General features: G+C 46.6%; 2 protein-coding genes across 8 annotated transcripts in view; one reads left to right on the top strand and one right to left on the bottom strand.

The window, feature by feature from the left end:
• The window catches only part of Znf276 (zinc finger protein 276), a 34702-nt gene extending 19102 nt beyond the window's left edge, over window positions 1-15600 (top strand). Inside the window, exons 3-13 of one of the 4 annotated variants that reach the window (XM_040735176.1) lie at window positions 368-735; window positions 1615-1918; window positions 2169-2215; window positions 2304-2750; window positions 4197-4275; window positions 5379-5462; window positions 12257-12367; window positions 12436-12511; window positions 12830-12947; window positions 14789-14888; window positions 14960-15600. In XM_040735176.1, the coding sequence (XP_040591110.1) occupies window positions 519-735; window positions 1615-1918; window positions 2169-2215; window positions 2304-2750; window positions 4197-4275; window positions 5379-5462; window positions 12257-12367; window positions 12436-12511; window positions 12830-12947; window positions 14789-14888; window positions 14960-15230 (1854 nt within the window). In that variant the 5' untranslated portion in view covers window positions 368-518 and the 3' untranslated portion in view covers window positions 15231-15600. Of the gene's footprint in view, window positions 1-72; window positions 736-1614; window positions 1919-2168; window positions 2216-2303; window positions 2751-4196; window positions 4276-5378; window positions 5463-12256; window positions 12368-12435; window positions 12512-12829; window positions 12948-14788 lie in introns of those variants that run through there. The other 3 variants (XM_013115643.3, XM_005073153.4, XM_013115642.3) reach the window with 3 other exon arrangements.
• Window positions 15431-25206, bottom strand: part of Fanca (FA complementation group A) — a 56651-nt gene continuing 46875 nt past the window's right edge. For 3 of the 4 annotated variants that reach the window (XM_040735126.1, XM_040735131.1, XM_040735137.1), the window contains 12 exons: window positions 22646-22818; window positions 21955-22060; window positions 21822-21881; window positions 21598-21702; window positions 19978-20090; window positions 18862-18997; window positions 17988-18050; window positions 17265-17370; window positions 16497-16569; window positions 16145-16313; window positions 15945-16037; window positions 15431-15735 (listed from right to left, as the gene is read on the bottom strand). In XM_040735126.1, the coding sequence (XP_040591060.1) occupies window positions 15628-15735; window positions 15945-16037; window positions 16145-16313; window positions 16497-16569; window positions 17265-17370; window positions 17988-18050; window positions 18862-18997; window positions 19978-20090; window positions 21598-21702; window positions 21822-21881; window positions 21955-22060; window positions 22646-22818 (1305 nt within the window). In that variant the 3' untranslated portion in view covers window positions 15431-15627. Of the gene's footprint in view, window positions 15736-15774; window positions 16038-16144; window positions 16314-16496; window positions 16570-17264; window positions 17371-17987; window positions 18051-18861; window positions 18998-19977; window positions 20091-21597; window positions 21703-21821; window positions 21882-21954; window positions 22061-22645; window positions 22819-25206 lie in introns of those variants that run through there. The other variant, XM_040735142.1, reaches the window with a different exon arrangement.

Genomic DNA, 25206 nt, shown 5'->3' with positions numbered 1-25206 from the left:
AGGGAGTTGCGGGAACCGCACACTGCCGGAAGGGACCCAGACACACTTCCGTCTGCCCCGCCCCGCCGCGCAGATCTAGGTTTAGAGATTAGAAGGGGGACGGGTGGGTCTTGTCAGCTATTCCGGGCGTACTCGCTCTGAGTCTCGACCAGAAGGTGCAAAGAACCTCTCGTTTTGCGGTTTTCTGTTAAGTGCCACAGCCCGTGCTTCAGTCCGTGGCAGTCTACTCTTCCGGCTGCCCCTCCTTTATGGGCTTGTCGCGAGTTCTGAGCGACCCTAAGAACTCTGCGCTCTCGACACAACAGCGGCCACTGTCGCTCCCAGGCCGCTTCTCACATCGCCCCACCCCTCGCTTCGTCCCGCTCAGATCGCGGTGAAACCAGCGGAGCCGAGTAGCCGGGCGGAGTGCAGCCGAACGGTACTGAGTGAGTGGAGTCAAGTCCAGTCAAGCAGAACCCAGTGGGCCGAGCCACGCCGAATAGCACGGAGCAGGGATCAATCAAGTGGCGGCCGCCACCATGAAGCGGGACCGGCTCGGCCGCTTCCTGTCGCCTGGGACGGCTCGGCAGCGCGGGAGTTCGGGCGGTAGCTGTGGAAGCGGTCGGACTCGGGGTCGCCCTTCTCGAACCGGTGGAGCGAGCGCTGATGGGGCGGCGGCTTTGACGGCAGCACAACTCAGCTGGGGCTCGACGCGCTCTTGCGGGGACACAGGCGAGGACGGTACAGACGAGGCAGGTGGGTTCCGGGCGTCCTCTGGTCCTGATGTGAGCCTAGTGATCCCGAGAACAAATCAGGCCTTCTAATTTCGGAGGGCTCGGGCCCTCTGACTTCTGTTGCAGCGAGTTTTGGCCAGACAGCCTATTTTTTTTTTCTGCCCCGTGCTGCCGCTATTTAGTGCTTAAGATTTGAAGTCAGACAGGTGTGGGGCTTCAAGTCAGCGCTCCGTGCTATGTACTCTCTGGGTAATTGCTTAACTTCTCAGAATCCCAGTTTCTTGTTCGTTAAAACAGACTCATAACCTGTGGTGGGAACTCAGTTAAATGAGCTACATGTTCCCAGTCTGGCTGAGAGTTTGTGTATAAGCAGCAGCTGGCTAGGGTAGCAACATCAATGTGTGTCACATTTGTGTAGTGCTCTTCAACCATTTGAGAATGACTTTCCTATGCATGCTGCCCTTTAGTTCCCCTAGGGGCAGGCAATGAGGTGGCATTGCCCACATTCTGCAGACAGGGCACCTGTGGATGGACATTAAGTCAGTTTCTTGAGGCACAGCTGTGACACATTTTCAGGATCGGATGTGTGAGCAAAAGTTAACTATCATCTTCACTGGAGGCATCTGGGGTTCTTTGAAAGGAGCTGGGCACAGTGGCATTAGAAGGCTGAGGGAGAGGGTTATGAGCTGCAATCTGAACTACCTCAAAAAGTTATTTGAAAGATTTCTTAACATTATCCCTCCAAAAGGTGAGTGTTGAGTGAGGAAGGCCAGCTCCTGAGCCCTGCTATTAGTGTGTTTAGGAAGCCCATGGAGGGCATTTCTCTGCTTTTGGGAGGCTAGTGGGAAGTGTGGTCCGCACATTGTAAGTATCTTACTGTCACATTTGCTTCTCTGCTCAGGAGCGGGCCGAACTCTTGCCATGGGGCACTGTCGCCTCTGCCATGGGAAGTTTTCCTCACGGAGCCTCCGAAGTATCTCTGACAGAGTACCAGGGGAGACCTCAGAGAGACTGTCCCGAGGGGAGCGTGTCTTCATTAGGGACTTCCAACGTCTGTTGGGTGTTGCTGTGCACCAGGACCCAGCCCTGCCTCAGTTTGTCTGCAAGAGCTGCTACACCCAGTTCTACCAGTGTCACAGCCTTCTCAGGTCCTTCTTACAGAGAGTCAATGTCTCCCCTGCTGGCCAGCGGAAGCCTTGTACAAAGTAGGCCCTTGTTGGAGTTCTTGGGACCTTCAGGGGTCATCATCCTGTGTTCTGGGTGTTGATTTAGGGCAGTGACTTATGGGGTGGACAGAAGCCAGTATAAGCCTCTCATGGCGCGACAGTGAGGTGCTGTGGTGGCCAGGTTTGCAGAGGTCTGAGGGTGAAGAGCTATCATTAGAAGTGGAGGGTTCCTGGGGAGGTGTATGACCTTGAGAGGCTCCTAAACTGTGGCCACACTGATGCTTTGCAGGGTTGGTGTTCAGCCTCCCACAGTGGCAGAGGAGGGAGCATGTATGGGTGAGTGCTGTTCGTGCCAGGGTGGGTATTCCAGGTTGGGCCTAGTGTTGGCCACCATGAGACTGACATCTCTGTTGATTCTCCTCAGCTGATCTGATCACCTCGAGCCCTCGGTGTCTGCACAGCTTGGTGGGCTGGGTACATGAACATGCAGCCAGCTGTGGGTCTCTGCCCAGCCTCCAGAGGACACTGTCCTCCGAGTACTGTGGCATCATCCAGGCTGTGTGGGGCTGTGACCAGGGCCATGACTTCACCATGGACACAGACTCCAGCTGCAGAGCTCTCTTTTTGGACAGTGCATTAGCAGTGAGATGGGCATGGGGCAAGGAGATGCCACCACGGCTGTCGCAGAACTCAGAGTTAAACACCACTGGAGCTGCCTCTCAGCTCTGCCAGGCCAGAGAAACCCAAGCTGCATCTGAGACCAAGACCCTACCCAGTGTGGATGTGGCCCTGCTGCACTTACATGGAGACTCTGTGGGACCTGGAATAGGCCCTTGTACGCAGCCAAACTTGGCTCCCAGTGAGGCCCCAGGTAAGCAGTACCTGTGGCTTATGATGGAACAGGATTCAGCATCCTGGCCAAGGTTGTCTTCAGCAGAAACTGGATGTCTGTACTGTTTGGGGGTAGGTCATGGTATAGCAATGGAAGCTGGTAGGAGGTGGGGAGCCAGCCTCAGTGTTTCCCCATGGGAACTGTAGCTGCTGCAATACCTAAGGGTAGATGGTCCTACCAGCCTGTCTTGACTTCTTGTTCCTTCACAAGCAGGCCTCTGATTCAACAGTTTCTATCATGACAAGCTCATCTGGCATCCGGTCTTCCTCTAAGCCTGTCCCTAGACTACAGGGTACTGGTTGTTCTTGTAGGCTGAGGAGACTGAAAGAGAGAGAAGAATGGGGTTATTGTCTGCAGGACATGGAGGCAGACAATGAGGCTGCTACTTTGCCATAGTGTGGGCCAGTGTAGTAGCCTCTTCTGCTGACTGGCCCTTCTGTGTGGCTTGGACCCCACCCACACATGCTGTGGGTTGGGTGCAGCCGTTCCTAGGCATCATGTTGGGAGAGTTGGGGTCAGCTTCCTGCCTGCCTCTTGCCTTCATATGCTGGTTTTCATGGCCACTTACAGGTGCTCAGCTGGTTTCCACCCGCAAATCCACATTGGGACTCTTTAAGAACACAGAAGGGTTGCTGGACATAGTGGTGCACACCTTTAATACCAACATTTAGGAAGGCAGAGGCAGGCAGATTTCTGTGAGTTTGAGACCAGCCTGGTCTCAATAGGGAGTTCCAGAACAGAGCCAAGGCTACATGGAGAGACCCTGTCTGAAAAAAAAAAAAAAACTGCAGGAGGGTGGAAGAGATGGCTTAGCAGTTAGGAGCACTTACTGCTCTTGCAAAAGACCTAGGTTCAGTTCCCAGCATCCACATGGTGGCTCATCACCATCTAATAACTCCAGTTCCAGGGGATCTGAGGCCCTCTTCTGGCCTCTGCTGGCACCAGGCATGTACACAGGCAAAACAGTCTTATACATTAAAAGAAAAAATTTAAGGATGCAGGTACCCTTGTGGTTCAGCTAGAAATAAAACAGAGATGGATTCCAGGCAAGGACCTAGGAGGATGTCACAGATATCTTAGAATATGGTATATTAGAATGCTTGGCTTTATAAAGTGTATGTACACCTCTTTTGATAACAGTAGCCTTTACAATGTTGTAAACTATCCAGAGTGGGTTATTCTCACCTAGAACATTGACCTGAATCTGACAGCTTGCTGATATGGTGCCTCCTGTTCCTTTGGACGGAGACTGGCACAGTGAATATGGGGGGGAGGCGGGGTGGTGAGACTGGAGGAAACTGAGGCCAGAAGCCTTCTGGCCCTAGTAAGGAAGGCCATGTCCTTAGATAGGGACATTGCCTCCATACAGATGAGGCCCTTTCTGTGCTCAGTGTTGGTAACCAGAGCCCATTTTTTGTTTCCCAGGGCAACTGGGTGAGAAGCAGGTTCCATCTTCAACCTCGGATGATCGGGTAAAAGACGAGTTCAGTGACCTTTCTGAGGGGTGAGAGAAGAGTGGGTTTAAAAAGCCTTAAAATTTCTCCTTCAAAAACCAGACTCAGCCTCCCTAGAGCTGCTATTCTTGGTTGGCATGTTTGCCTTCCCTCCTTCCCAGAGGTGGGGAGAAGAGGAGTGGCCAGGGGAGTTCTGAGGCCTCTGGCTCCTGACTTGGTTTTCTGGTCCCAGAGATACCCAGATGAAGCATACTGCAGGGGGAACACAGTTCCTGTTCTAACCCAAAGCATTCTGGAATTGCCTCCTTTAAACTTCCCCAGGGTTGGTCCTTTACTGTCATCTGTCTGCTTCCTCTTTAAAGGCCTTAGTTTTGTGCCAGGTTCAGGTGTCACTAGAACAGAGGATGCTGGATCCAGGCCCTTTGGGATAGTGATGTTGTCTTGGAGCAGAAGCTCTGTGTAGGGTGAGGTCTGTTAGCTCTGGGTTGAGAACCACTCAGTTGGTGTTTACTCCTTTCTATCCTGCCCATGACTTAGACTGGGGTGCAGATGCACAGCCATCCAAATAGGGAGGGACAAGCTCAATTTTGGTTCAACTCCTGTGAGGACCAGGAATATCTCTGGGCTGTAGACTGCTTGTAGTCCCAGGCCTGACCACATCCAGATAGCTGGTAGCCTGTGGGAAATACCGTGGGCTTGTTAGACTGGCTGTTTGCTGCTCAATAGAGGCCAGTGGTTCATGTTTTAGGGTGAAGGTCATAAAGCATTTGTTGTTGTTGTGAACTTTGAAATGGCTAACAGCGTGCCTAGGTTCCCAGTTGATGGGTGAGACAGTTACTTTCTGAATCTGCCTTTAAGTCTTCACACTCTCTTGGCCATAAAGAAATAAGCTGTTTCAGAGTTTGGGGTCCTGGTATTAGGAAAGAGTGGCTTACATGGAGGGAGGATTGCTAGCTGGTTTGGTTTCAGTTGCTCTGGCTTGTCCTTCCTGTTAGGACATAGATTGAAGAGCTGGGGATTTTAGATTTCTTTAGACACATTCAGAAGCAAAGCGTGGGCTATGGGGTCTGTAGCACCTAAAGACAGGAGGTTGCGCTGGGTTTGCTGTTCACCCAGGCCAGTGCTTTGCTGAAAACTCTTTCATCTTTCCTAGAGACTTCCTGAGTGAAGATGAGAATGATAAGAAGCAAAACCCACAGTCCTCGGATGAGTCCTTTGAGCCTTACCCAGAAAAGAAGTAAGAGTATAGCCCTGTCCAAGCATTGACATCTAGAGTGATGTTGTACAGGTTAGCCTTGGTACACATAGGAGTCTTGAGGGTTAAAAATGGGATATGAAGGCCTATGCTTCCTGATTGGCCTAAGTCAGTCACTTCCTGTTTTTTCTTTGACTCCATCTCCCAAGTCCAGTGAGCATGGCAGCTTCTTTTTTCCTTTTTTTTTTTTTACACTTATTTATTTGTGTGTGTGTGTGTGTGTGTGTGTGTGTGTGTGTTGCACACGGGGAGGTCAGAGGACCACTTCCACTGGTTTTAGGGATCAAACTCAGGCTTGGTAGCAGGTGCCTTTCACCTGTAGAGCCATCTCAGTGGGTTCTAAATGAACCAGGGGGTCTGTTTTAAAGGCCAAATGAGAAACTGAATACGATAGGATTCCCCTTGTCCTTTGGTCACTCTTTATGGTGGCTTGGGACCTGTGTGTATTACAAGGTGGCAGGCAGCCCTGTGGGTTAAGACAGCCCCATTGTAGGGATGACCTTAGTGGTCCTTTTGCTTCTAGTGTGACCTTTAGCATCTTCCTGGCCCTGCTCTAACTGTTCCTTTTGTTCTCTGGATCATGCCTCTTCTCAAGTCCAGAATTTAGCCTTATGGCCATTCTCAAGTTGGCCCTTGGCTCTGATTTCTTTGGCCAGGAAGACACTGTCCATTTTTGGTTAAGCCTCTTGTGTGGCTTTGCTTTGGCTTTCCCCTTCCCCGAAAACAAACAAAAAACCATAGGATCCTAACAAGGAGAGATAGACTTGGGTCTCTTTCCTCTTAGCTCTGTGCCAAAAGTATCTGCATACCCAATAGCTAGTTAGTGACTGCCTCATTGCTACAGTGCTCTGAGTATCTCACAGTTCAGAGTGAAAATCCAAAGAGCAGCTCTGGGCACCACACTATCAGCCAAGAACACCCTACAAAAAGATTGAGAATTTCTTGGTTTATTTTTTATGTAAGTTCTAATATTCCTTATGAAAAGAGCAAGAGAAATAAAAATAGAGCAAGAGGCATGGGGAGATCAGAATCAGAATACAATACCAAGCCACATGGCCTCAGCGGGCCTCACAGGACAGAGAGCTGTCTAGAGGCCAACAGGGAATAGCTCCAGGAAAGCATGGCCAGAGTGCAGGCTGAGCTGCCATAGGAACCTGTTTCCTTTTCAGTAGTTCATAGGTAGTTAGGAGGGTTAGTTGGTTTCATTTTCAGAAGATGGGGGAAGTTCTGCTGAGCCCCTGTTGCTGAGATGAGAACAGCATGTTCTACTGTATGAGTTTCCTATTCAGACTTGAAGTGAAGATAATGCATGTTGGGTGGGATAGATGAGATATATTGTTTCCAGACAGGGTTTCTCTGTAACAGCTCTGGCTGTCCTGGAACTCCCTCTGTAGACCAGGCTGGCCTCTAACTCACAGACATTCACCTGCTCCTGCCTCTCAAGTACAGGGATTAAATGTGTGTTCTGCCTGGCTTCAGCTGGGGGTTTTAAAAATAGTTTTTTTTTTTTTTTTTTTTTTTTAGTGGGGCGTTGGTGGCACATGTCTTTAATCCCAGCACTTGGGAGGCAGAGGCAGGCGGATCTCTGTGAGTTCGAGGCCAGCCTGGTCGAGTAGCGAGTTCCAGGACAGCCTCTAAAACAATACAAAGAAACCCTGTCTCAAAAAACAAAAACAAAAAAAAAGTGTTTTTTTTTAAGATTTATTTGCTTATTATGTATATAGTGTTCTTTCTCCATGAATGCTTGCATGCCAGATGAGGGCACCAGATCTCATTATGGATGGTTGTGAGTCACCATGTGGTTGCTGGGAATTGAACCCAGGTCCTCTGAAAGAGCAGGCAGTCTCTTAACCACTGAGCCATCTCCCCAGCTCCCTTAAAAGTAGTTTTTTATGTGTATATGGGTGTGTCTTGAGTTCATGTATGTGTACCAAGTGCATGCAGGAACCCTTGGAGGTCAAAAGAGGGCATCAGATCTCCTAGAACTGGAATTATAGATAATTATGAGCTGACATGTAGGTGGGTACTCATCCTGAGTGAATAACAGCTTCAGGAATGGGCTGCTCAGAGCACTGTGGTTCAAAGCAGAGAACACCTGAGCTAGACAGGGCAGTCAGATAGGATTGGAAATGTTTACCTATGAAACCTATGCCACAGATGCTAACACAAGTAGTCTAGACTGCAAGGGAGTTGCTGACTGAAAAGACCATCTACTTACCACCAGGAGATAGGTGTGGAGAGAGACACTGGGCAGTTATCAGCCGGGGAAAGAAGGAATAGCTTATATGTTGTGGGCTGGTGAGTTTTTTTTTTTTTTATATTTTGTTTGAGATCCTATCTTACTATAGCTCTGGCTCATCTAGAATTCCCTATGTAGCCCACACTGGGCTCAGACTCCCTGTGTAACTTTAGTAGGACTTGAAATTCTGATCCTTCTGTCCCAGCTTCCTGAGAGTTGTGGTGTGTGTCACCATACTGGGTTTCTTAGGTTTGTTTGTTTGTTCTGAGATAGGGTTTGATATATTTCAGGCTGGCCTTGAATTCTGTGTAGCTGAAGGTGACCTTGAACTGATCATACTGCCTTAACCTAGGTGCTGAGATTATAGGTGACAGCATGCTTCGTTCTTTTTCTAAAACTTCCTCAGATGGAGTCTCACTATGTAGTCCTTGCTGGACTGGAATTTTTTGTGTAAATCAGGATGTCCTCAGACTCAGAAAGAGCCATCTGTCTTTGTCTTCTGAGTGTTGAGGTTAAAGTGTATATCACTATGCCTGGCCTTAATTTTTAAAATTTAACCATTTGTTTTATTTTTGAAAGATTTATTTAATGTGTATGGGTGTTTTGTATGCATGTATATCTGTATGCCAGGTGAATGCAGTGCCCTCAGAGATCTGAATAGTGTTGGATTCTTGGAACCAGACTTAGAGATGGTTGTTAAATGTCATGTGGGTACTGGGAGTCAAACCTGGGTCTTTGCAAGAACAACAAGTATCTTAACCACCAAGCCATCTCTTTAGTACCAGGACAACTTAGACTACATGAGATCCTGTTTCACAAGTGCCAACAAAAACCTTGACTCTAAACTGTCTCCAAAAGTTCTATGTTAAATTTCAGTTGAGTCTTTCTAATTCTGCCTCACAAAAAGATCACTTGTATTTTCGTTTATTTCTTTCTGCTACCCTGGAAATTGAACCCAGGGCCTTGCATATGCTCAGTAAACAACAGCTGTACTTTCCAGCCTTCTGTCTTTATCTTTTTTTAGTTTTTGAGATAGGGTCTTGCTTTTTTATGTTTTTCAAGATAGGTTTCTCTGTATAACATCCCAAGCTGTAGACAAGGTGTAGAACTCACTCTGTAGACCATGCTGGCCTTGAACTCACAGAGCTCCACCTGTCTCTGCCCCTTAAGTCCTGAGATTAAAGGTGTGTGCTTCTTTGCTCAGGCAAGCTTTGAACTTGTAATCATCCTGCCTCATCCTCTCATACTGGAATTATGAGCATGTTACCACAACCAATTTCCATGTTGATGCTGACAGGGATTTTAGTGAATCTGTAGATTGCTTAGGTAGACTGTATTGGAATTGTATTGCCATTGTATTAGGGTTCTGTAAAGGAATAGAATGAATATATACTAAAAGGAGATATATTAGGTTGGGTTACATGATACAGTCTGAGTAGTCTAACAATGGCTGTCGTATACTGGAGAGGCTGAGAACTGACTTTTTGCCCAGTCCTTGAGGATAGGTGTTTCAGCAGTCAAGACCTGGAGGATTCCTGGAGAGCCACTGGTCTTCAATTTGTTTTAGAAGCCTGAAGAAGCTGGGTTCTGGTATCATCAAAGGAACACAGAAGCAATAGAATAGATGAATTTGCAGGATAGTGAAGGAAAGAAGGCAGAAAGCAAAGCTTCCTTCTTCCAACTCCTTTTATTTGAGCTGCCACTAGAAGTTTCTACCCATGTGTGGGTTTTCCCACTTCAAATAACCTTATGTAGAGAATCCCTCACAGATATGCCCAAGGGTTTGCTTTTGATTCCAGATCTGTGTTGCCCTGTCTATCTGAGCACTTGTTTTGTAAACCAGGCTGGTCTTGAACTCAGAGATTCAGGTGCCTCTCCTGTGTGCTGAGATTAAAGGTGTGTGTGCCACCACTGCTGGACAACCATTTTTAATCTTAGGAGTGTGTGTGTGTGTGTGTGTGTGTGTGTGTGTGTGTGTGTGTGTGTGAGAGAGAGAGAGAGAGAGTGAGAGAGACAGAGACAGAGACACAGAGACAGAGAGTCTTGATTTGGTCTTGAGCTCATAATCCTTCTGTCTCTGCCTCCTAGGCTGCTATGATTATAGGTAAGTGACACCACATCCCATATATATGGGTTCTTTTTGTTTTGTTTTCCTTTTTTATTTCATGAGACAAGGTTTCTCTGTGTAGTCCTGGTTGTCCTGGCACTTACTCTGTAGACCAGGCTGGTCCCTAAATTAATTCTTATCCATAAACATAAAATTGTCTTTCTGTGTACTGTCTTTAAGTGTTATAATTTTTTTTGTTTTGTTTTGCTTTTTGAGACAGGGTTTCTCTGTATTGTTTTGGAGGCTGTCCTGGAACTCACTCTGTAGACCAGGCTAGCCTAGAACTCATAAAAATCCACCTGCCTCTGCCTCCCCAGTGCTGGGATTGAAGGTGTGTGCCACCAACACCTGGCAAGTGTTATAATTTTTAATGCAGAAGTCTTTCACTTTCTCTGGTCTTTTTTTTTTTTTTTTTTTGAGACAGGGTTTCTCTGTGCATCCCTGGCTGTCCTGGAACTCCTGGAGACCAGGCTGGCCTCAAACTCAGAGATCCACCTACCTCTGCCTCTTCAGTGTTGGGACTGAAGTCGTGTGCACTGCACAGCAGGGCTCTTTGTTCAGTAGGGCTACATCTAAAACATTGCCAATGAGTAAATAATAAACTAACTGGGGTTTGTGTATTGATTTTTATTTGAGATATGAGGTATTAGACCAAGTGCTTTGCACAAATTAAGTGCTCTACTGAACTGTTTCACCACACTTTTTTTTCTTTTTAAACCTTTGTATTTATTTGTATATTTAATTTGGTTTTTCCATGTAGCCCTGGTTGTCCTGGAACTCATTTTATAGACCAGGCTGGCCTCAAACTCAGAGATCCACCTGCCTCTGCCTCCTGAGTGCTGGGATTAAAGGTTGGTGCCACCGTACCCAGCCTACTTTTTTGTATTTTTAAATAGTCTCACTAAGTTGCTTAGGTTAGCCTTTTCTTTGTGATCGTCTTGCCTCAGCCCCTTCATTGACTGGCATTTCTGGCCTGTATGGCCTGGTTTGGCTTCTGCTATTGATTAAAGAACATATTTTGGGTCTGGAGAGGTTGCTCAACAGTCATGTGTACTTGTTGCTTTTGTTTTGCTTCCCAGCACCCACATGGCAGCCAGCAAGTCTGAAATTCTAGTTCCAGAGGATCTGATGCCCCCTTCTGGCCGCCACAGGCAGTGTAGGGCACAGACATACATGCAGGCAAAATACCTGTACACGTAAAATAAGAATAAATTTAAAAATACATTTGAGAATGAATTAAATCTAGAACCTTGTGCATATCAAGCTATATTTCCCGCACAGAAATTGCTGAGCTTTTCTTTTTTTTTTTTTTTTTTTTGGTTTTTTTTTGAGACAGGGTTTCTCTGTGGCTTTGGAGGCTGTCCTGGAACTCGCTTGGTAGTCCAGGCTGGTCTCGAACTCACAGAGATCCGCCTGCCTCTGCCTCCCGAGTGCTGGGATTAAAGGCGTGCGCCACCAACGCCCGGCGCTGAGCTTTTCAATGTTTGTTTGTTTTGAGGTGAGGTCTTGGTGTGTTGCCAGGACTCTATACTCAAACTTTCAGGCTCAAGCAGTACTTGTGTCATCCTGAGCGGTTGACATGTCAGGTAGGCACCATCATGCTGGCCTATTATTCTTGTTGGTGTTCTGGGGGTAGGGTTTCTCTGTAGATCCCAGACTGTCCTGGAACTCATTCTGTAGGTCAGCCTGGCCTGGAACCCACAGAGATCCACCTGCCTCTTCCTCCCAAGTACTGAGATTTAAGGCGTATACCACAGCCACCCTGCCTAGCCTTTGATGCTATTGAACGTGAATTGTTTCCTTAGTTTCCTTTTGGAACTATTTGTTGTTAGTGTATGAAATATAACTACATTTGGGACTGAAGGTATGCCCCAGGCTACTAGGTGCCTGAGAATCTCAAGTGCAACAGTAATGCTGAGCCCCTTTCTAGCATGAGATCATCTGGCAATATGACTGACTGAATTCTCTACCATTTTCCATATCTCCATCCCTTGATTTGGGTTCTTAGCACATAGGACTTTAATTCTGAAATTTCATATATGTGATAAGTATGTGTGCTCCATGCTACCATGTGTTCTGCATACCCTCACAAGGTAACTGCTTCAGACTTCTAACCCTTTCAGAGTTGTACTGATTGTGGTGGCTAATGGTAGATGAGTCCCTAGTCTACACAGAGGCAGCTGAGTCAGGAAAGCTTGAAGAAAACTGCACATGCAGGAAGAGACGAGAATCATTTGCAGGTAGAGATAAGCATCACTAGATTGTTCTTTTTTTTTTTGGTTTTTCTGTGGCTTTGAAGTCTGTCCTGGAACTCTGTAGACCAGGCTGGCTTCAAACTCAGAGCTCTGCCTGCCTGTGCCTCCTCTAGTGCTGGGATTAAAGGCATGCGCCACCAACGCCTGGCTAGATTGTTTTCTTTACCCCTTGTAGGGTCTCTGGCAAGAAGAGCGAAAGCAAAGACGCCAAGAAGCCTGAAGAGCCCAAAATCAGAAAGAAGCCTGGGCCCAAGCCTGGATGGAAGAAAAAGCTCCGAAGCGAGAGGTAAGCAGGCTGCAGTGTGGGGAATTTGCATATTGGGTCAGCACCTCCACATGTGCTTTGCCTTACAGGGAGGAGCTGCCCACCATCTATAAGTGTCCTTACCAGGGCTGCACAGCTGTATACCGTGGGGCTGATGGCATGAAGGTAAGAAATGGGCATCACCTTTGGGAAGGGCTGCTGTTGGGTCTGGGTGTGCTTGACTGAGTTGTTGTGGGTGTTAACATGAAACTTGTGCAGAGCCAAGTGCAAACTTCCCAAGGGCTCACGTCGTGACCCTAGTGGATGTGGAGTCAGTCCTTTGCTCTAAGACACCTGCTTAAAGGAGCCAGTGGTATAGGGTAGGAAGTAGCTGTCTCTTTCCAGTAGTCAGCTGTCAAGTGCTGAGACCACTACACAGGCTCTCCTGGGAGGTTGGATGTGCCCACATTAAACACTAGGGTCTCTTGTCCTTTCTTCCTGTAGAAGCACATTAAGGAGCACCACGAGGAGGTCCGGGAGAGGCCCTGCCCACATCCTGGCTGCAACAAGGTATTCATGATCGACCGATACCTGCAGCGCCATGTGAAGCTCATCCACACAGGTACCTGCCTCAGGCTGTGCCTTGTGAGCCTGGGTTTGGCTGTCAGTGGATCCCAGGTGCCCAGTCAGAGGGCCGTACCCCCTAGAAGTAGGTCGTGTCCCAGTGGCTCACAAGCTTGGTATCAGGTGCTTCTTTATCACATGGTGTTCTGAATCCATATATAAATTTAGTCCTGTCTGTTGAATTCCTGATGGAGGCAGGTGTCGTGAGCTCCCTCTCCCCCTGTGACTCATAGCCCAGAATTAGTACTCTTTTGTGAATTTACCTTTAAAAATTAACGCTGGAGTATCAGGTGGTGATGTTGCACACCTTTAATACCAGCACCTGGGGGGAGGCAGAGGTAGGCATAGGGAGTTCTAAGCTAGCCTGGGCTACATGAGACACTGTCTCAAAAACAACAAAAAACCCCAAACCAAACAAAAACTAGAACTGACTGGAGTTTATTTCTCTAGGACCCAATACGGTGAAAGAACTGACTCTTGCAACCTGCCTTCTGACCTCCATACACTTGCTATGGCATGTGCACACCACCCCCAAATTTAAAAATGTAGAAAAAACTCATTTCTGGCATTCTTGGAGGTAGATTTGTTACATATTTCTGAGGTTTACAAATGACAAAAATCTGTTTTATATCAGCATTTGTGTATCTTATTGTTGGATTATATACTTGCTGTATATCAATTTTCTAATCTGTACTTCTTGGTAAGCATTTGGGCATATGTCTCCTGATAGGGTAACTTCTTTGGTCTAGATCTCCAAGCTATCTAGCCAGTCACTAGTGGACACAGCAGCAGGTTTCTAAAGAGGTGAAACATTATAGACTCTTAAGTAGTCCAGCTTAAAAGTGCATAGTACTGGTATGTTGAAAAAGAGAAAAGTACTTGTGTATGTGACACACATGTGGAGGTCAGAAGATTTTATAGAATTCAGTTCTGTCCTACCACGTGAGATCTGGGATTGAATTCAGGTCATCAGTCTTGGCAGCAAGAAACTTTACCTGCTGAGCTTTCTCGATGGCCCTTGTTATGTTTGTTTTGTTTTTGAGATAGTCTCATGTAGTTCAGGCTGGCCTCACCTTTGATACACAGCAGAGGATGACCTTGTTAAGCACTGGGATTACAGGTGTGTGCTACCATGCATGTGATGTGGTTAAGTTTTTGTCCAAGAGCTAAAGAAGTTGGTTTCCAAAGTGTATTGAATCATTTTACTTCTCTCAGTGATGTTATCCCCATTGCTTAGGTCTTTACTTTGGGACGACTGTAGAGAGCACCTTCTCCCCATTGCTTAGGTCTTTACTTTGGGACGACTTTAGAGAGCACCTTCTCTAAGAAGTTTGTGCCCCCAAAGGAGTTTCAGGCTGGACATAGTAGTGCACAATTTCTCCATGAATTCTCTATGGAGGCCACCAGGGCCACATAATGAGATCTTATCTCAAAAACAATCCAGGTGGTGGTGCTGGGTGCCTTTAATGCCAGCACTATCAATCTCTGTGAGTTCAAGGTTAACCTGCTCTACAGAGCAAGTTCTAGGACAGCTAAGGCTACCCTCTCTTGAAAAACAAACAAAAAAGACAAATATACACATAATTTCTTTGGGGAAAACCTAGCCATGTAACTGTTTTAAGGAATTTATAAATCTTTGTTAATGAGCTGCTTTGTATTAGAAATATTTATTAGTGAAGTTCTTTGTACCAGAATTGTCTTTCATTTTAAATAATGTTGGGTTCTCAACAGTTCTTGCTTGGGCACACCCTTGTTATATAAAGCAGCAATAACTGTTACCCATTATGGAACAGATTTGGATATTTGAGACTGGTGCTCACAACTCCTCTGGTCTTGCAGAGGTACGCAATTACATCTGTGACGAATGTGGGCAGACCTTCAAGCAGCGGAAGCACCTTCTTGTCCACCAGATGCGTCACTCAGGAGCCAAGCCACTGCAGTAAGTGTGGGCTGGGCACTTCCTCTGCTTGGGACAAGGTGCAGCTTATCTCACCTGCCTCTGCCCCCCAGGTGTGAGGTCTGTGGGTTCCAGTGCAGGCAACGAGCATCCCTCAAGTACCACATGACCAAACACAAAGCAGAAACTGAGCTGGACTTCGCCTGTGACCAGTGCGGCCGTCGGTTTGAAAAGGCCCACAACCTCAACGTGCATATGTCCATGGTACATCCTCTGACCCAGACCCAGGACAGAGCCCTGCCTTTGGAAGCAGAGCCCCCACCTGGGCCCTTGAGCCTTTCTGGGACCATGGAGGGTCAAGCTGTGAAGCCTGAGCCTACCTGAGAACTGCAGGTGGAACACTGGGCATCTTGAGATGTGACGTGAGGTTTAAAGATATTCATGTTCCTCACTTCCCTGCTGGCATAGCTCTGCTTGCTCTTTGGACCCCATGCTGCACTCCACCTCACATATCCAGCAGCCATATGTTGGAGGGCACCTCTCTCAGGGTGAGGGAGGTAGGCTTGGTGTGTACTTCAACCTGCTGTGGTACTAGCAGTTTATTTTCCTATGGACACTGAGCAATTTAAGGCTAGAAACAAATTATGAATAATTAATTTTTTTCCTAACTAGAGCAATCAAGGAGATTTGTAATCTACTTTCTAGTGTAACAAGAACTCCATGTAATGCTTGCAATAAATTATTCACAAAGGTGCCGGCTGGTGCACTGAGATGGGTACAGTCAGAACAGATGAGGCTCCTGGTAGAGATCAAAGCTGGGGTCAGCCTGCCGCCTCCGCAGGAGGACGTTGCTCATCTCAGGGTCATAGTCTCCTCGACCAGCCAGCAGCTATGAGAAAATATATTGATTAGTGCCCACAGCCTCTCAGGATAGCCTGAGTAAGTTGCTTGCAGATCAAGAACTAGTGGACACTTGAGTTGTGCTGGCAGCATGATGGGCCTGTGGTGTGCAACTACCATCTCAAGTGTCACAGGCCTATGACTTCTCATTTTACCTAAGTTTTGAAATCAGCTGGAGGATATCTCTGGGTTTGTTACCTCTGTCATGTTGGAGAAGCACTGTTCTGGGCACTGAGGTATTAGCTGCAGCAGAAAAGTACGTGCTTCTGTTATCAGATGTATAGGGCTACCCTAGAACGGAGACAGGCAGACATGGGTCAGGCACACTGAATCAGTACTAGCATGTGTCACTCACTGTTCCTAAGGAACGGCTGCCTCATAGGCTCGGGGGAGCTCACCTGCAGCAAGGAGTGACCTTGGAGCTTTAAGCTTTTGCTGGCCTGAGGTAACACAGTCCCGGTTTCCCCATCTACAAAGAGCTGCATCAGCTTGAGGTACATATCGACAGCAACATACAGGAAAGTCTCTTCCTTGATGATGGCATCTTCACTGAAGTAGGAGAGGAGACTGCGGGTAAAGGCGGAACGGTAAAGGCCTTGTGACACTGAGAGGTAAGTAGCAGTTAGCACAGAAAGTACACTTGTTTGTGGAACAGAGTGACAAGGGAGATCTTGGGGGAAACAATGCCTTTTCTTTGACCATGCCAGGCACAAGGCTGGCCTTACTCACCACTGACTAGCAGGTAGTTACCTGTAAAAGGCAAATGGTAGCAACCTGGTGTGCTGATCTGGGGCCAAGCGGAGAAGGTGCCCCAGCTCGGTATCTGTAAAATTGAGGAGTTCAGTCAGTTCTCTAGGTTCCTGAACTCGGTGTCAGTGCTATGGGATGACTCTAAGATGTCATGTGGTCTGAGGAGGTTTTTCTCGTATGACACTTGGGATACCTATTAAGAGCCCCTGGGAAAGAGGATCATTTCTCCCTTGGTCTGGGAGAATGGGGTTGATATGCTCACACACAGGAGAGACCAGAGACTGGAGGTTTAACAAGCACTTTCTCCCACTGCTCCCCTACAATGTGCCTGTGGGCAGCAACATTCTGGACCTTCGAGTGTCCCAGTTGACTCTTATGTTGCTTTAAATGGGTGTGTCCTGAATTTATACTCCAAATGAAGTAGGGTTTATAAACTCAGTAAGGTTAAACCCATAAAAGGTGACTTCAAAGCTTTTTTCTTTTTCTTTTTCTTTTTTTTTTGAGACAGGGTTTCTCTGTATTGCTTTGGAGGTTGTCCTGAAACTTGCTCTGTAGACCAGGCTGGCCTCGAACTCAGAAATCCACCTGCCTTTGCCTCCTGAGTACTGGGATTAAAGGCGTGAGCCACCAATGCCTGACTCCAAAGCTTGTTCTTAACTGAAAGTTGCTTCTGAATAGTGATAGTTGTCATGGTAGAGCAATTTATGTCTGCTCATCTTGGGTAGAGCCAGCTTTCCCATACTATTCCAGGGACACATGGCTTCTCACCTGTCTCTGTCAACTGGAAAAGCACGAGCCAGGAAACCTTCCTTCTTTCCAAGCACATGAGGACCTCAGCACAGATATCCATGGCTTTCAGATATTCAGCAGTGTCCTGTGACCATAGAAGAACCCTCAGGAGAGCTGATTAGGTGGAGAGCTAATCTTTGTCAGGTGGACAAAGCTGGTTCCCAAGAGATGCTGTGTTTATGTGGATGGGGGTTCAGCCCTCACCATAAATGGGGTGGTTCCTCTTTACTCTCCAAAATCTAAAACTGATGACACAATCTAAATAAAGGCATTGCCTTGGGCTTTCTAGATGGAAAATGCTCACACATACCATGCTGCTATACCAAAGCTCTGGAGCAAGACATCAGAAGGAAGAACAAACAAGAAACGGGGCCTGGGGGCGGGAGAGATGGCTCAGTGGTTAAGAGCACTGGCTGCTCTTCCAGAGGACCTGGGTTCTCTTCCCAGCATCTATATGGCAGCTCATAACTGCCTGTAATTCCAGTTTCAGGGGACCCAACAACTTCACATAGACATACATGCAGGCAAAACACGAATGCACATGAAATAAAAATAAATTAAAACAAACAAACAAACAAAAAATGGCCTGAAATACCCAGAGATATGAACTGAAGTCTGAGTGGGCCTGGAACTTATTATCTAGTGCTCCTGCCCCACCCAGGGTTAGGGGAAAATGCCTCCTTTGCTAAAAGTCTGACTTACCTGTTGGGTCAGGTAGGATGAGAGTAGGTTCATCAAGGAAAAGAAGAGGAGGGAGATGAGTAGCTAGGAGGGAAACAATTACCACAAAGTCACACACTGACACTCTAGCCTAGAGCTCAAGACCTTCAAGTGGATCTTGGGAGGGGGAAAAAATTCTAAGTCACTTTTTTTTTTTTTTTTTGGACTGTGTAGTCCAGGATAGCCTCAAAGTCATTCCAACAATCTTCTTGTCTCAGCCTTCCAAGGAGCTGTGATTGCTAGTATAAACCCCCAGTTCCAGGCTTTCTATCATTTAGGAGCTTATGTCAGAATAAATTATGGCTTATAGGGCCATTTAAAACAATTTTTACTACATTTTATTTTGTTTGTGCATGTATGCCAGCAGAGTGAGGGGGTGTACAACATGACTTACTTTCCAGCTTTCTCCTCAGTTGCTGGTTCCTGTTTTCTTGTATCCCCCAAAATCTTGGCCTACACATGCCCCAAGTTTCTTAAAGGTCATGTAAGTACTGATTAAAGGGTACTAGGTAGTTCAGGTTCTTTCTTTTGGGCCCAGTGCCTAATTCCTGACTGTCTCTCACATAGAAGTTGCAACAAGAGTCACAGTTATGCAATGTAAATATGGGAGGTGTGGACACTGTCTGGTGACTTTATACTAGGTTGCAGTGCAGGCAAAAACAAGCTCAACAGAAACACTTCCAAAGACATTGTAAAGCACTTTACCAATCAATTTGAGAGGCTTATTGAAAACAAACTTAGCTAACAGTTTGTGACAACTCCAAATTGAATGTTTTTCTTGGTAAAGAAAGGCCATTAGGCATACCTCACTTAAAGAAACGATTAGAAGAAAGGTATTGAAAATTCTGGGTTTTACCTCTTTCCTCTCACAGTCTAGCCTTTTCAGATGTGCCTTGACATTTTCCTTCTTAACTTCTCTAATTGCAAAGTGCAGTGCAGCAGCTGAGATCCAGGCTGGGCTGGGTGCTGGGGAAGCTGAATCAGAGAGGAACCTGACACACACAAAGAAACATTGCAGAGATTTAAAGCGTATTCACCTAATTGGCATGCCCCTAGCCACCAAATATCTCTGTGTTTAACAAAGGGGACTTCCTTTTCAAACACAATGCAGGGGGGCCCAAGAGTCACTACAAATGAAGTTTGTGTCAATTGTTTGTCTACTGGGGGGGGGGGATCTGGTTGGTTGGGGACAGAGTACAGATGATATACAACATTCTGAGGGGGATCTGACTTAGTTCTGTCCTCTTCATAGTGAGATATTGGGGCCTGAGAGCTTTGAAGGAAGAGGCCATAGTACCACGGAGCTCTCAGTATTTCTTGGCTGTCCATGTGGGCCTGTGACTGCACTAGCACAATGGGGTCTAACTGTTAATGTCATGATAACCTTAGTTCCAGCAGGGTAAGTCTGGCAGATGCACTAATATCATACACTGTAGGAGTCAAAGGAGTAATCTGACCTCTGTAGGTTCAAGTTGGTAGCAAGGCCTGCGTTATTGTTTACTGAGCAGGTTTTGGAGTACTCCTGACAGAAGCAGCATGGATTCAAAACTAGATACCAGAGGGAAGTCCTTGATAAAGATTACTGTCTTGCTGAAGCCCTCTTAAGAACTCCCTGGATTCTGCGGGTGCTTGGTGGTCCTCATGAGGTAAGGCCAGTCAGTACTGCCAGAAATCGTCTGGGCTGTCAGGTGAGGGAAGAACCGATAATCTGCTCCCTGCCCTATCCTATTCCCCCAGTGCTGCCTGCCTTGGGTCACAGGGGCGCCCTGTGCTAAATAAACATAAGAACAGAATCCAGGGCCAGGATGCAGGAGCTGATGAAAGCAGCCTCATGAACACTTGGGTGGCTTCCTTAGGCAGCTCAGCCTGCTGCGTTCCCTCCACTCAGAGGCAGTACCCAGTACTCAGCGTGGCACGACAGAGCCTTGTCCAAGCAGCAGCTGGGCTCCCCCTTGACACTGCTTCAGCTTACTTGCTGGCAAACTCCTGGGCCTCCTGCAGCCTCTGCAGTTCACGAGGCAGTGCGCTCTGATGACATTTCTTCCACCGACTGCAAAGTACTGGCTCTAGCCTGGACCACCACAACTGTGGGAAGTAAAGATAACCAAGAAACAGATTACAGAAGTTGTCTTTGGACAGCTATGAGAGATATGCTGCCAACATCCAGACAGCCAATTGTCAGTCAGCTAGGAACTCCTGAGAGCTCTACACAACTACACAGTTCATGTTGTACTGCCGTGTAACTTTTTTTTTTTTTTCGAGACAGGGTTTCTATGTATTGTTTAGGAGGCTGTTCTGGAACTCACTCTGTAGATCAGGCTGGCCTCGAACTCACAGAGATCCGCCTGCCTCTGCCTCCCGAGTGCTGGGATTAAAGGCGTGCGCCACCAACGCCCGGCTCTGCCGTGTAACTTTTTTTTTTTTTTTTTTAGACAGGGTTTCTCTGTGTAGCCCTGGCTGGCCTGGAACTCAAGAAATCTGCCTGCCTCTGCCTCCCCAAGTACTGGGATTAAAGGCATGGGCTATCATACATGGTTCATGAGGCATTCTAATTCTCAGGGACAAGGTTTGAAGGGAGAGAGCACTGTATGAAGAAATACCCTGTAATGTTGGCATTGAGCTGGTTGGCCTGCTTCTTAGATAATGCCATGCTGAGAGCTACTGTAAACTCTACCTAATGAGCTACAAATTGAAATAAAGCTGGCCATTGCTTGACCTGTCCATTGTCCCTCTGATTAGAATAATTAACCAGATGGAGGCACCAGGGGACCTGGGAAGCCTCAATAGCTTCTTTTGGCATCAGTCATTAACATCTGCAGATGTCAGTTGTGCTTTGGGATGGCTGGCAGCCAGCATGGAACATCCAGTGTCTGTGAGGATACAGTAGAGTGGGTGGTGGCAGCACTGAAGAACTGGCAATGGCCTCTCCTGTGAGGCAGTGTGCTCCACCCTTATTTCTAAAATATACTTTTCCATGTATGAGCGTTTTGCCTGCATGTGTATATATGTATCACACATGAACACAAGCTTCATGCCTGTAGAGGTCAGAAAGTGTTAGATCCCCTGGTGTATGAATGGTGAGCCACCATGCGGGTGCTGGGAATCAAGCCTGGGTCCTCTGGAAGAGTAGACAATGCTTTTACTGCTGAGTCATTGCTCCAGCCCCTCTGGCTACTTTATTTCTCTTTAAACATCTTGTGAATCCTAACAACCAGGGAGGGACATCGAACCCTGGAAATCACGACTGTTGGAAAAATATCAAAACAAGGAACTGTAAGATTAATAGTCCCAGCACTCAGGAGGCAGAGGCAGGCGGATCTCTGTGAATTTGAGGCCAGACTGGTCTACAGAGTGAGTTCCAGGACAGCCTCCAAAACAATACAGAGAAACCCTGTCTCGAAAAACCAAAAAAAAAAAAAAAAAAAAAAAGATGTCTTAATGACCTTAGTTAAATCCTAGGTCCCATACGTTGGAAAGAAAGACCTGGCTCTTGGAAGTTGTTCTTTGACCACTGTGTATACACACAGATTGATTGGTGTGGAAGAACGAGATAAATAAATGTAAATTTAAAAACCATACACACCAGACCTACCAGTGCTGAGGTCAAAATCATGGGACATTTGGTCTGGCACTCTGTCAGGGTCAGGTTGGCCACCAATGCTGGGTCTTGACTTCGAAAACACACATTAAGGAGCCCCTGTAGCAGGAATACATTGAAGCTTAGCAGTTTGCCAACCCAGGTGCCCACGGGAACCCTGGCCCTGAAGGGTACCACCTAGGCAACCAAAGAGAGTTACATAGGAGGTAATGGATTACCCTGAAGAAGTGCATGGTAATATCATGGGTCAGGACACTGCCATGGCAACAGAAGTTTCTCTGTAAAACAGTTCAAAGTCAGCATAAAACCAACACAGAGGTAGAAAGGCCAGCCCAGTGCATTTGCACATACCAACTCAGAGTTGACCAGGTTAAAGAACTCCTCACAGTTGGGGGAGACAGGCTGTCTGGTCTGGGGGCTGCCCATAAGAACAGATGGAGGCAGGCGGAGGAAAAGCCTTGGGAAGAAGGAGGTACATCATGGTAAAGACAGACAACAAAGAAACAGGGTGTCCTTTCCCTGGCTCAGACTTTGTTGCACAATACTTTGCAGATTGAGCAATGCTACTTGAGACACAGTCTGGTTTCCAGTTCCCATTGTCCTTGCCTTGGGCTTTTGTGTTCTACATACAAAGCTGTCTTTGCCCCCAGCTTTTAAGTCCTACTTACTCATTGTAGATTCCCCAAATATGCTTCAAAAAATATAAGTAAGTAAAATTCTAAAAACCATGTAGATGGATGCACCCCTGTCTATAAGAAGGCAATCCTTAACTGGAGGATTCTATTATGAAAAAACGCACTTAAAAATGTGTTCTTAAAACAACAACAAAGTATTCTTCATAGCACATCTTTCAGCAGAGGAACTCTTGAGTCTGAGTATAAAGACTTGGATCCAAAGCACCTTTTGCACGGTCACACCTGTTCCTATGGGAGTCACCAAGATGCTCATACCCTTCCCAAGCTTGGGGTAGACATAATAGAAGCAATTAGTAGTGAAAGCTAAAGACAGACACTGGCATGAGAGACATTGTGATGTCTATTACCGTTTGCATATGAGCAGCTCTCGCTGTCTCCTAAGACGATTAGCCATGCTGTCTCCACTTGCCAGAGCTTGGAGCCGTCTGTTGAATACCCGGAAGAGAATGTGACTCTGAGAAGTTGAACAACCAGAGGAGACAGAAGAGACTTGATCCAGCTCCAGGTCAGCTGCCATCTCCTGGAAAAGAGCAGACCCAAACACACTTTCATCTTCTAACTCTGAGCTGTCCCCAAACATGAGTCAGGGTAGAAAAGTTCTCCAGGGCTCACTGTGGACCTTAGCTGGGGACTCGAGAGATGAGCTACCACAGGATGGGGAGTGAGCAGGGACAAAAACATAAGCTTTCCCCTGTGAAAACCACTTTTAGGCAGGTGCAGCAGCTCAACTACTGGGAGACTAAGGCAAGAAAACTGCACGTTCAGGGGGCCTGCCTGGGTGAGAGCACTTGCCTAGGATGTACAAGGCTCTACGTTCAAGCCCCAAGTACCACAGAAACAAAACAAGTTTGAAATTGCAAAAATAAGAGAGTACAAGAAATACCTATCACACTTCACCTGGTGTGGCTGACACTCGGCTCTTTTGTTACTCTCTGCTATGTAGACAGGTAGACACACACAGGAATAAGCTGAAGGTGATTTTTTTTTTTGCTGTCCCAGGCTCTTTGTATGCCTTCTTTAAGGCTGGAGTCAGACTCTCATGGTTCATTACTACCCCATTAGCATAGTACAGATATACTTCTGTCTGCCCCCAATGTAGAGTCTAGGTTAGTGTCAGGCCAGCATTTTGCTGCCACAGCTCCTGAGGTCCCTATATTTTGGAACACTTTCAAATACATTATTTTAAATAATTTATTTAACTTTATTTTATTTGCATTGGTATGAATGTGTCAGATCCCCTGAAACCAGAATTACAGACAGTTATGAGCTGCCATGTGGGTGCTGGGAATTGAACCCGGGTCCTCTGGAAGAGCAGCCAGTGATCTTAACCTCTGAGCCATCTCTCCAGTCCCCCAAATACATTTTTAAACATTTTTCAAGAGAATAAATGTGAGTTTTTTAAATACCAAAGTGTTCAAATAAAAGTGTACCAAATAAATGTGAGCTCCACTTTGGGCTTATATTGGATCTTGTATATTAATCTTTTAAAAACAAGATGGCAAGTTCAGGAATAGGACTGATTTCCTCGGTCTAATTTGGGAGCCAAGTTGTCAACAAACAACAGAAAGCCTAAGCCAGAGTTGGTTTTGGTGTATCTTTGTCATTCATCATGGTTTCATCCTGCATCCTCAGCATCCATATCTTAAAGGGGCTGTAGAGGCCAGGCTCTGGCCTCTCTGAGCACTCCCATCAGCAACACTGTTTGGATCTGAAATATCCTCTAGAGGCCAGGTGCTGAAAGCTTAACCTGATCCACCCCTCCAAAGCACCAGTGTTCAGAAGCGAGCGGCTCATGAGGGCTCTGAGCCCATGTATTGTTGGAGACATACCTAAATGGACTACTTGAAGTGATAGAGCATGTAAAAGGTAGGGCCTGGTTAGAGGAACTAGGTCACTAGGGACCTACTGAAGGATCTACCTTGTCCCCAGGCACTTGCTCTCTACTTGGATGCTGTAAGGTAAACAGCTTTGGTCTACCACACTCTCCCTGGTGTGATGTGCTGATTTGCCACAGAACCATGGCAATGAGGGCAAGAAACTGAAATCAAGAGGCAAATCTTTGTTCCTTTATTTTTCTCAGTTATTGTGCCATAGGACAGAAGAATGCCATGTGTGCTTCTGTGGTATTGAATGTAATTGGTCCCTATAAGTTCATAGGGAGTGGCACTATTAGGAGGTGTGGCCTTGTTGGAGGAAGTGTGTCACTTTGGGAGCAGGTTTTGAGGTTTCTCTCCTATGCTCAAGATAAGCCCTGTGTCTCAGTTCATTTCCTGTTGCCTTCAGATAAAGATGTAGGACTCTCAGCTCCTTCTCCAGCACCATGTCTGCCTGCATGCCGCCATGTCCTACCATGATGATAATGGACTAAACCTCTGAACTGTAAGCCAGCCCTAATTAAATGTTTTCTTTTATAAGAGTTGCCATGGTTGTAGTGTTCCTTCATAGCAATAGCAACCCTCACTAAGACAGCTCCCAAGGTCAGTCGGCATGCAGGATTTGGAAATAGGCTACCTTAGAAGATTAGAGCTGCGAGACACACTGTGGAATATCAGCACAACACCACTGCATTCTCCCATTCATCCTGGGACCCCATAAAGATTCCACATGCTCTTTTCCTATGCTAAATGGGAGCTTGTTAAGATCACTTCCCAGAGCCTGCAGTACAGCTGAGTCAGCAGTCACACAGAAGCAGAAGGCTGTGCAGCAACAGCAGCTTTGCTGTAAAGTTTATACGTTCCAAAGCCTGGAGACAGATGTGGCACCACAGTTGTGTGCCTAGGTTTTGTGATGCTCACCTGTGGAATAAATTCAGAGTACGCTGTTGCTCTAGATCTTAGCCATGTTGTGGACAATGCAAGTTCCTACTCTGTCCTGTTGAGTCAGTCACCATTATGCAAATTGGTCATAA

This window comes from Mesocricetus auratus, unplaced genomic scaffold (assembly GCF_017639785.1).
Source record: "Mesocricetus auratus isolate SY011 unplaced genomic scaffold, BCM_Maur_2.0 Super-Scaffold_6723, whole genome shotgun sequence".
NCBI classification, from domain to species: Eukaryota; Metazoa; Chordata; class Mammalia; order Rodentia; family Cricetidae; genus Mesocricetus; species Mesocricetus auratus.
The sequence above is the reverse complement of the archived record's forward strand: the minus strand, read 5'-3'. Positions and strand labels throughout refer to the sequence as shown.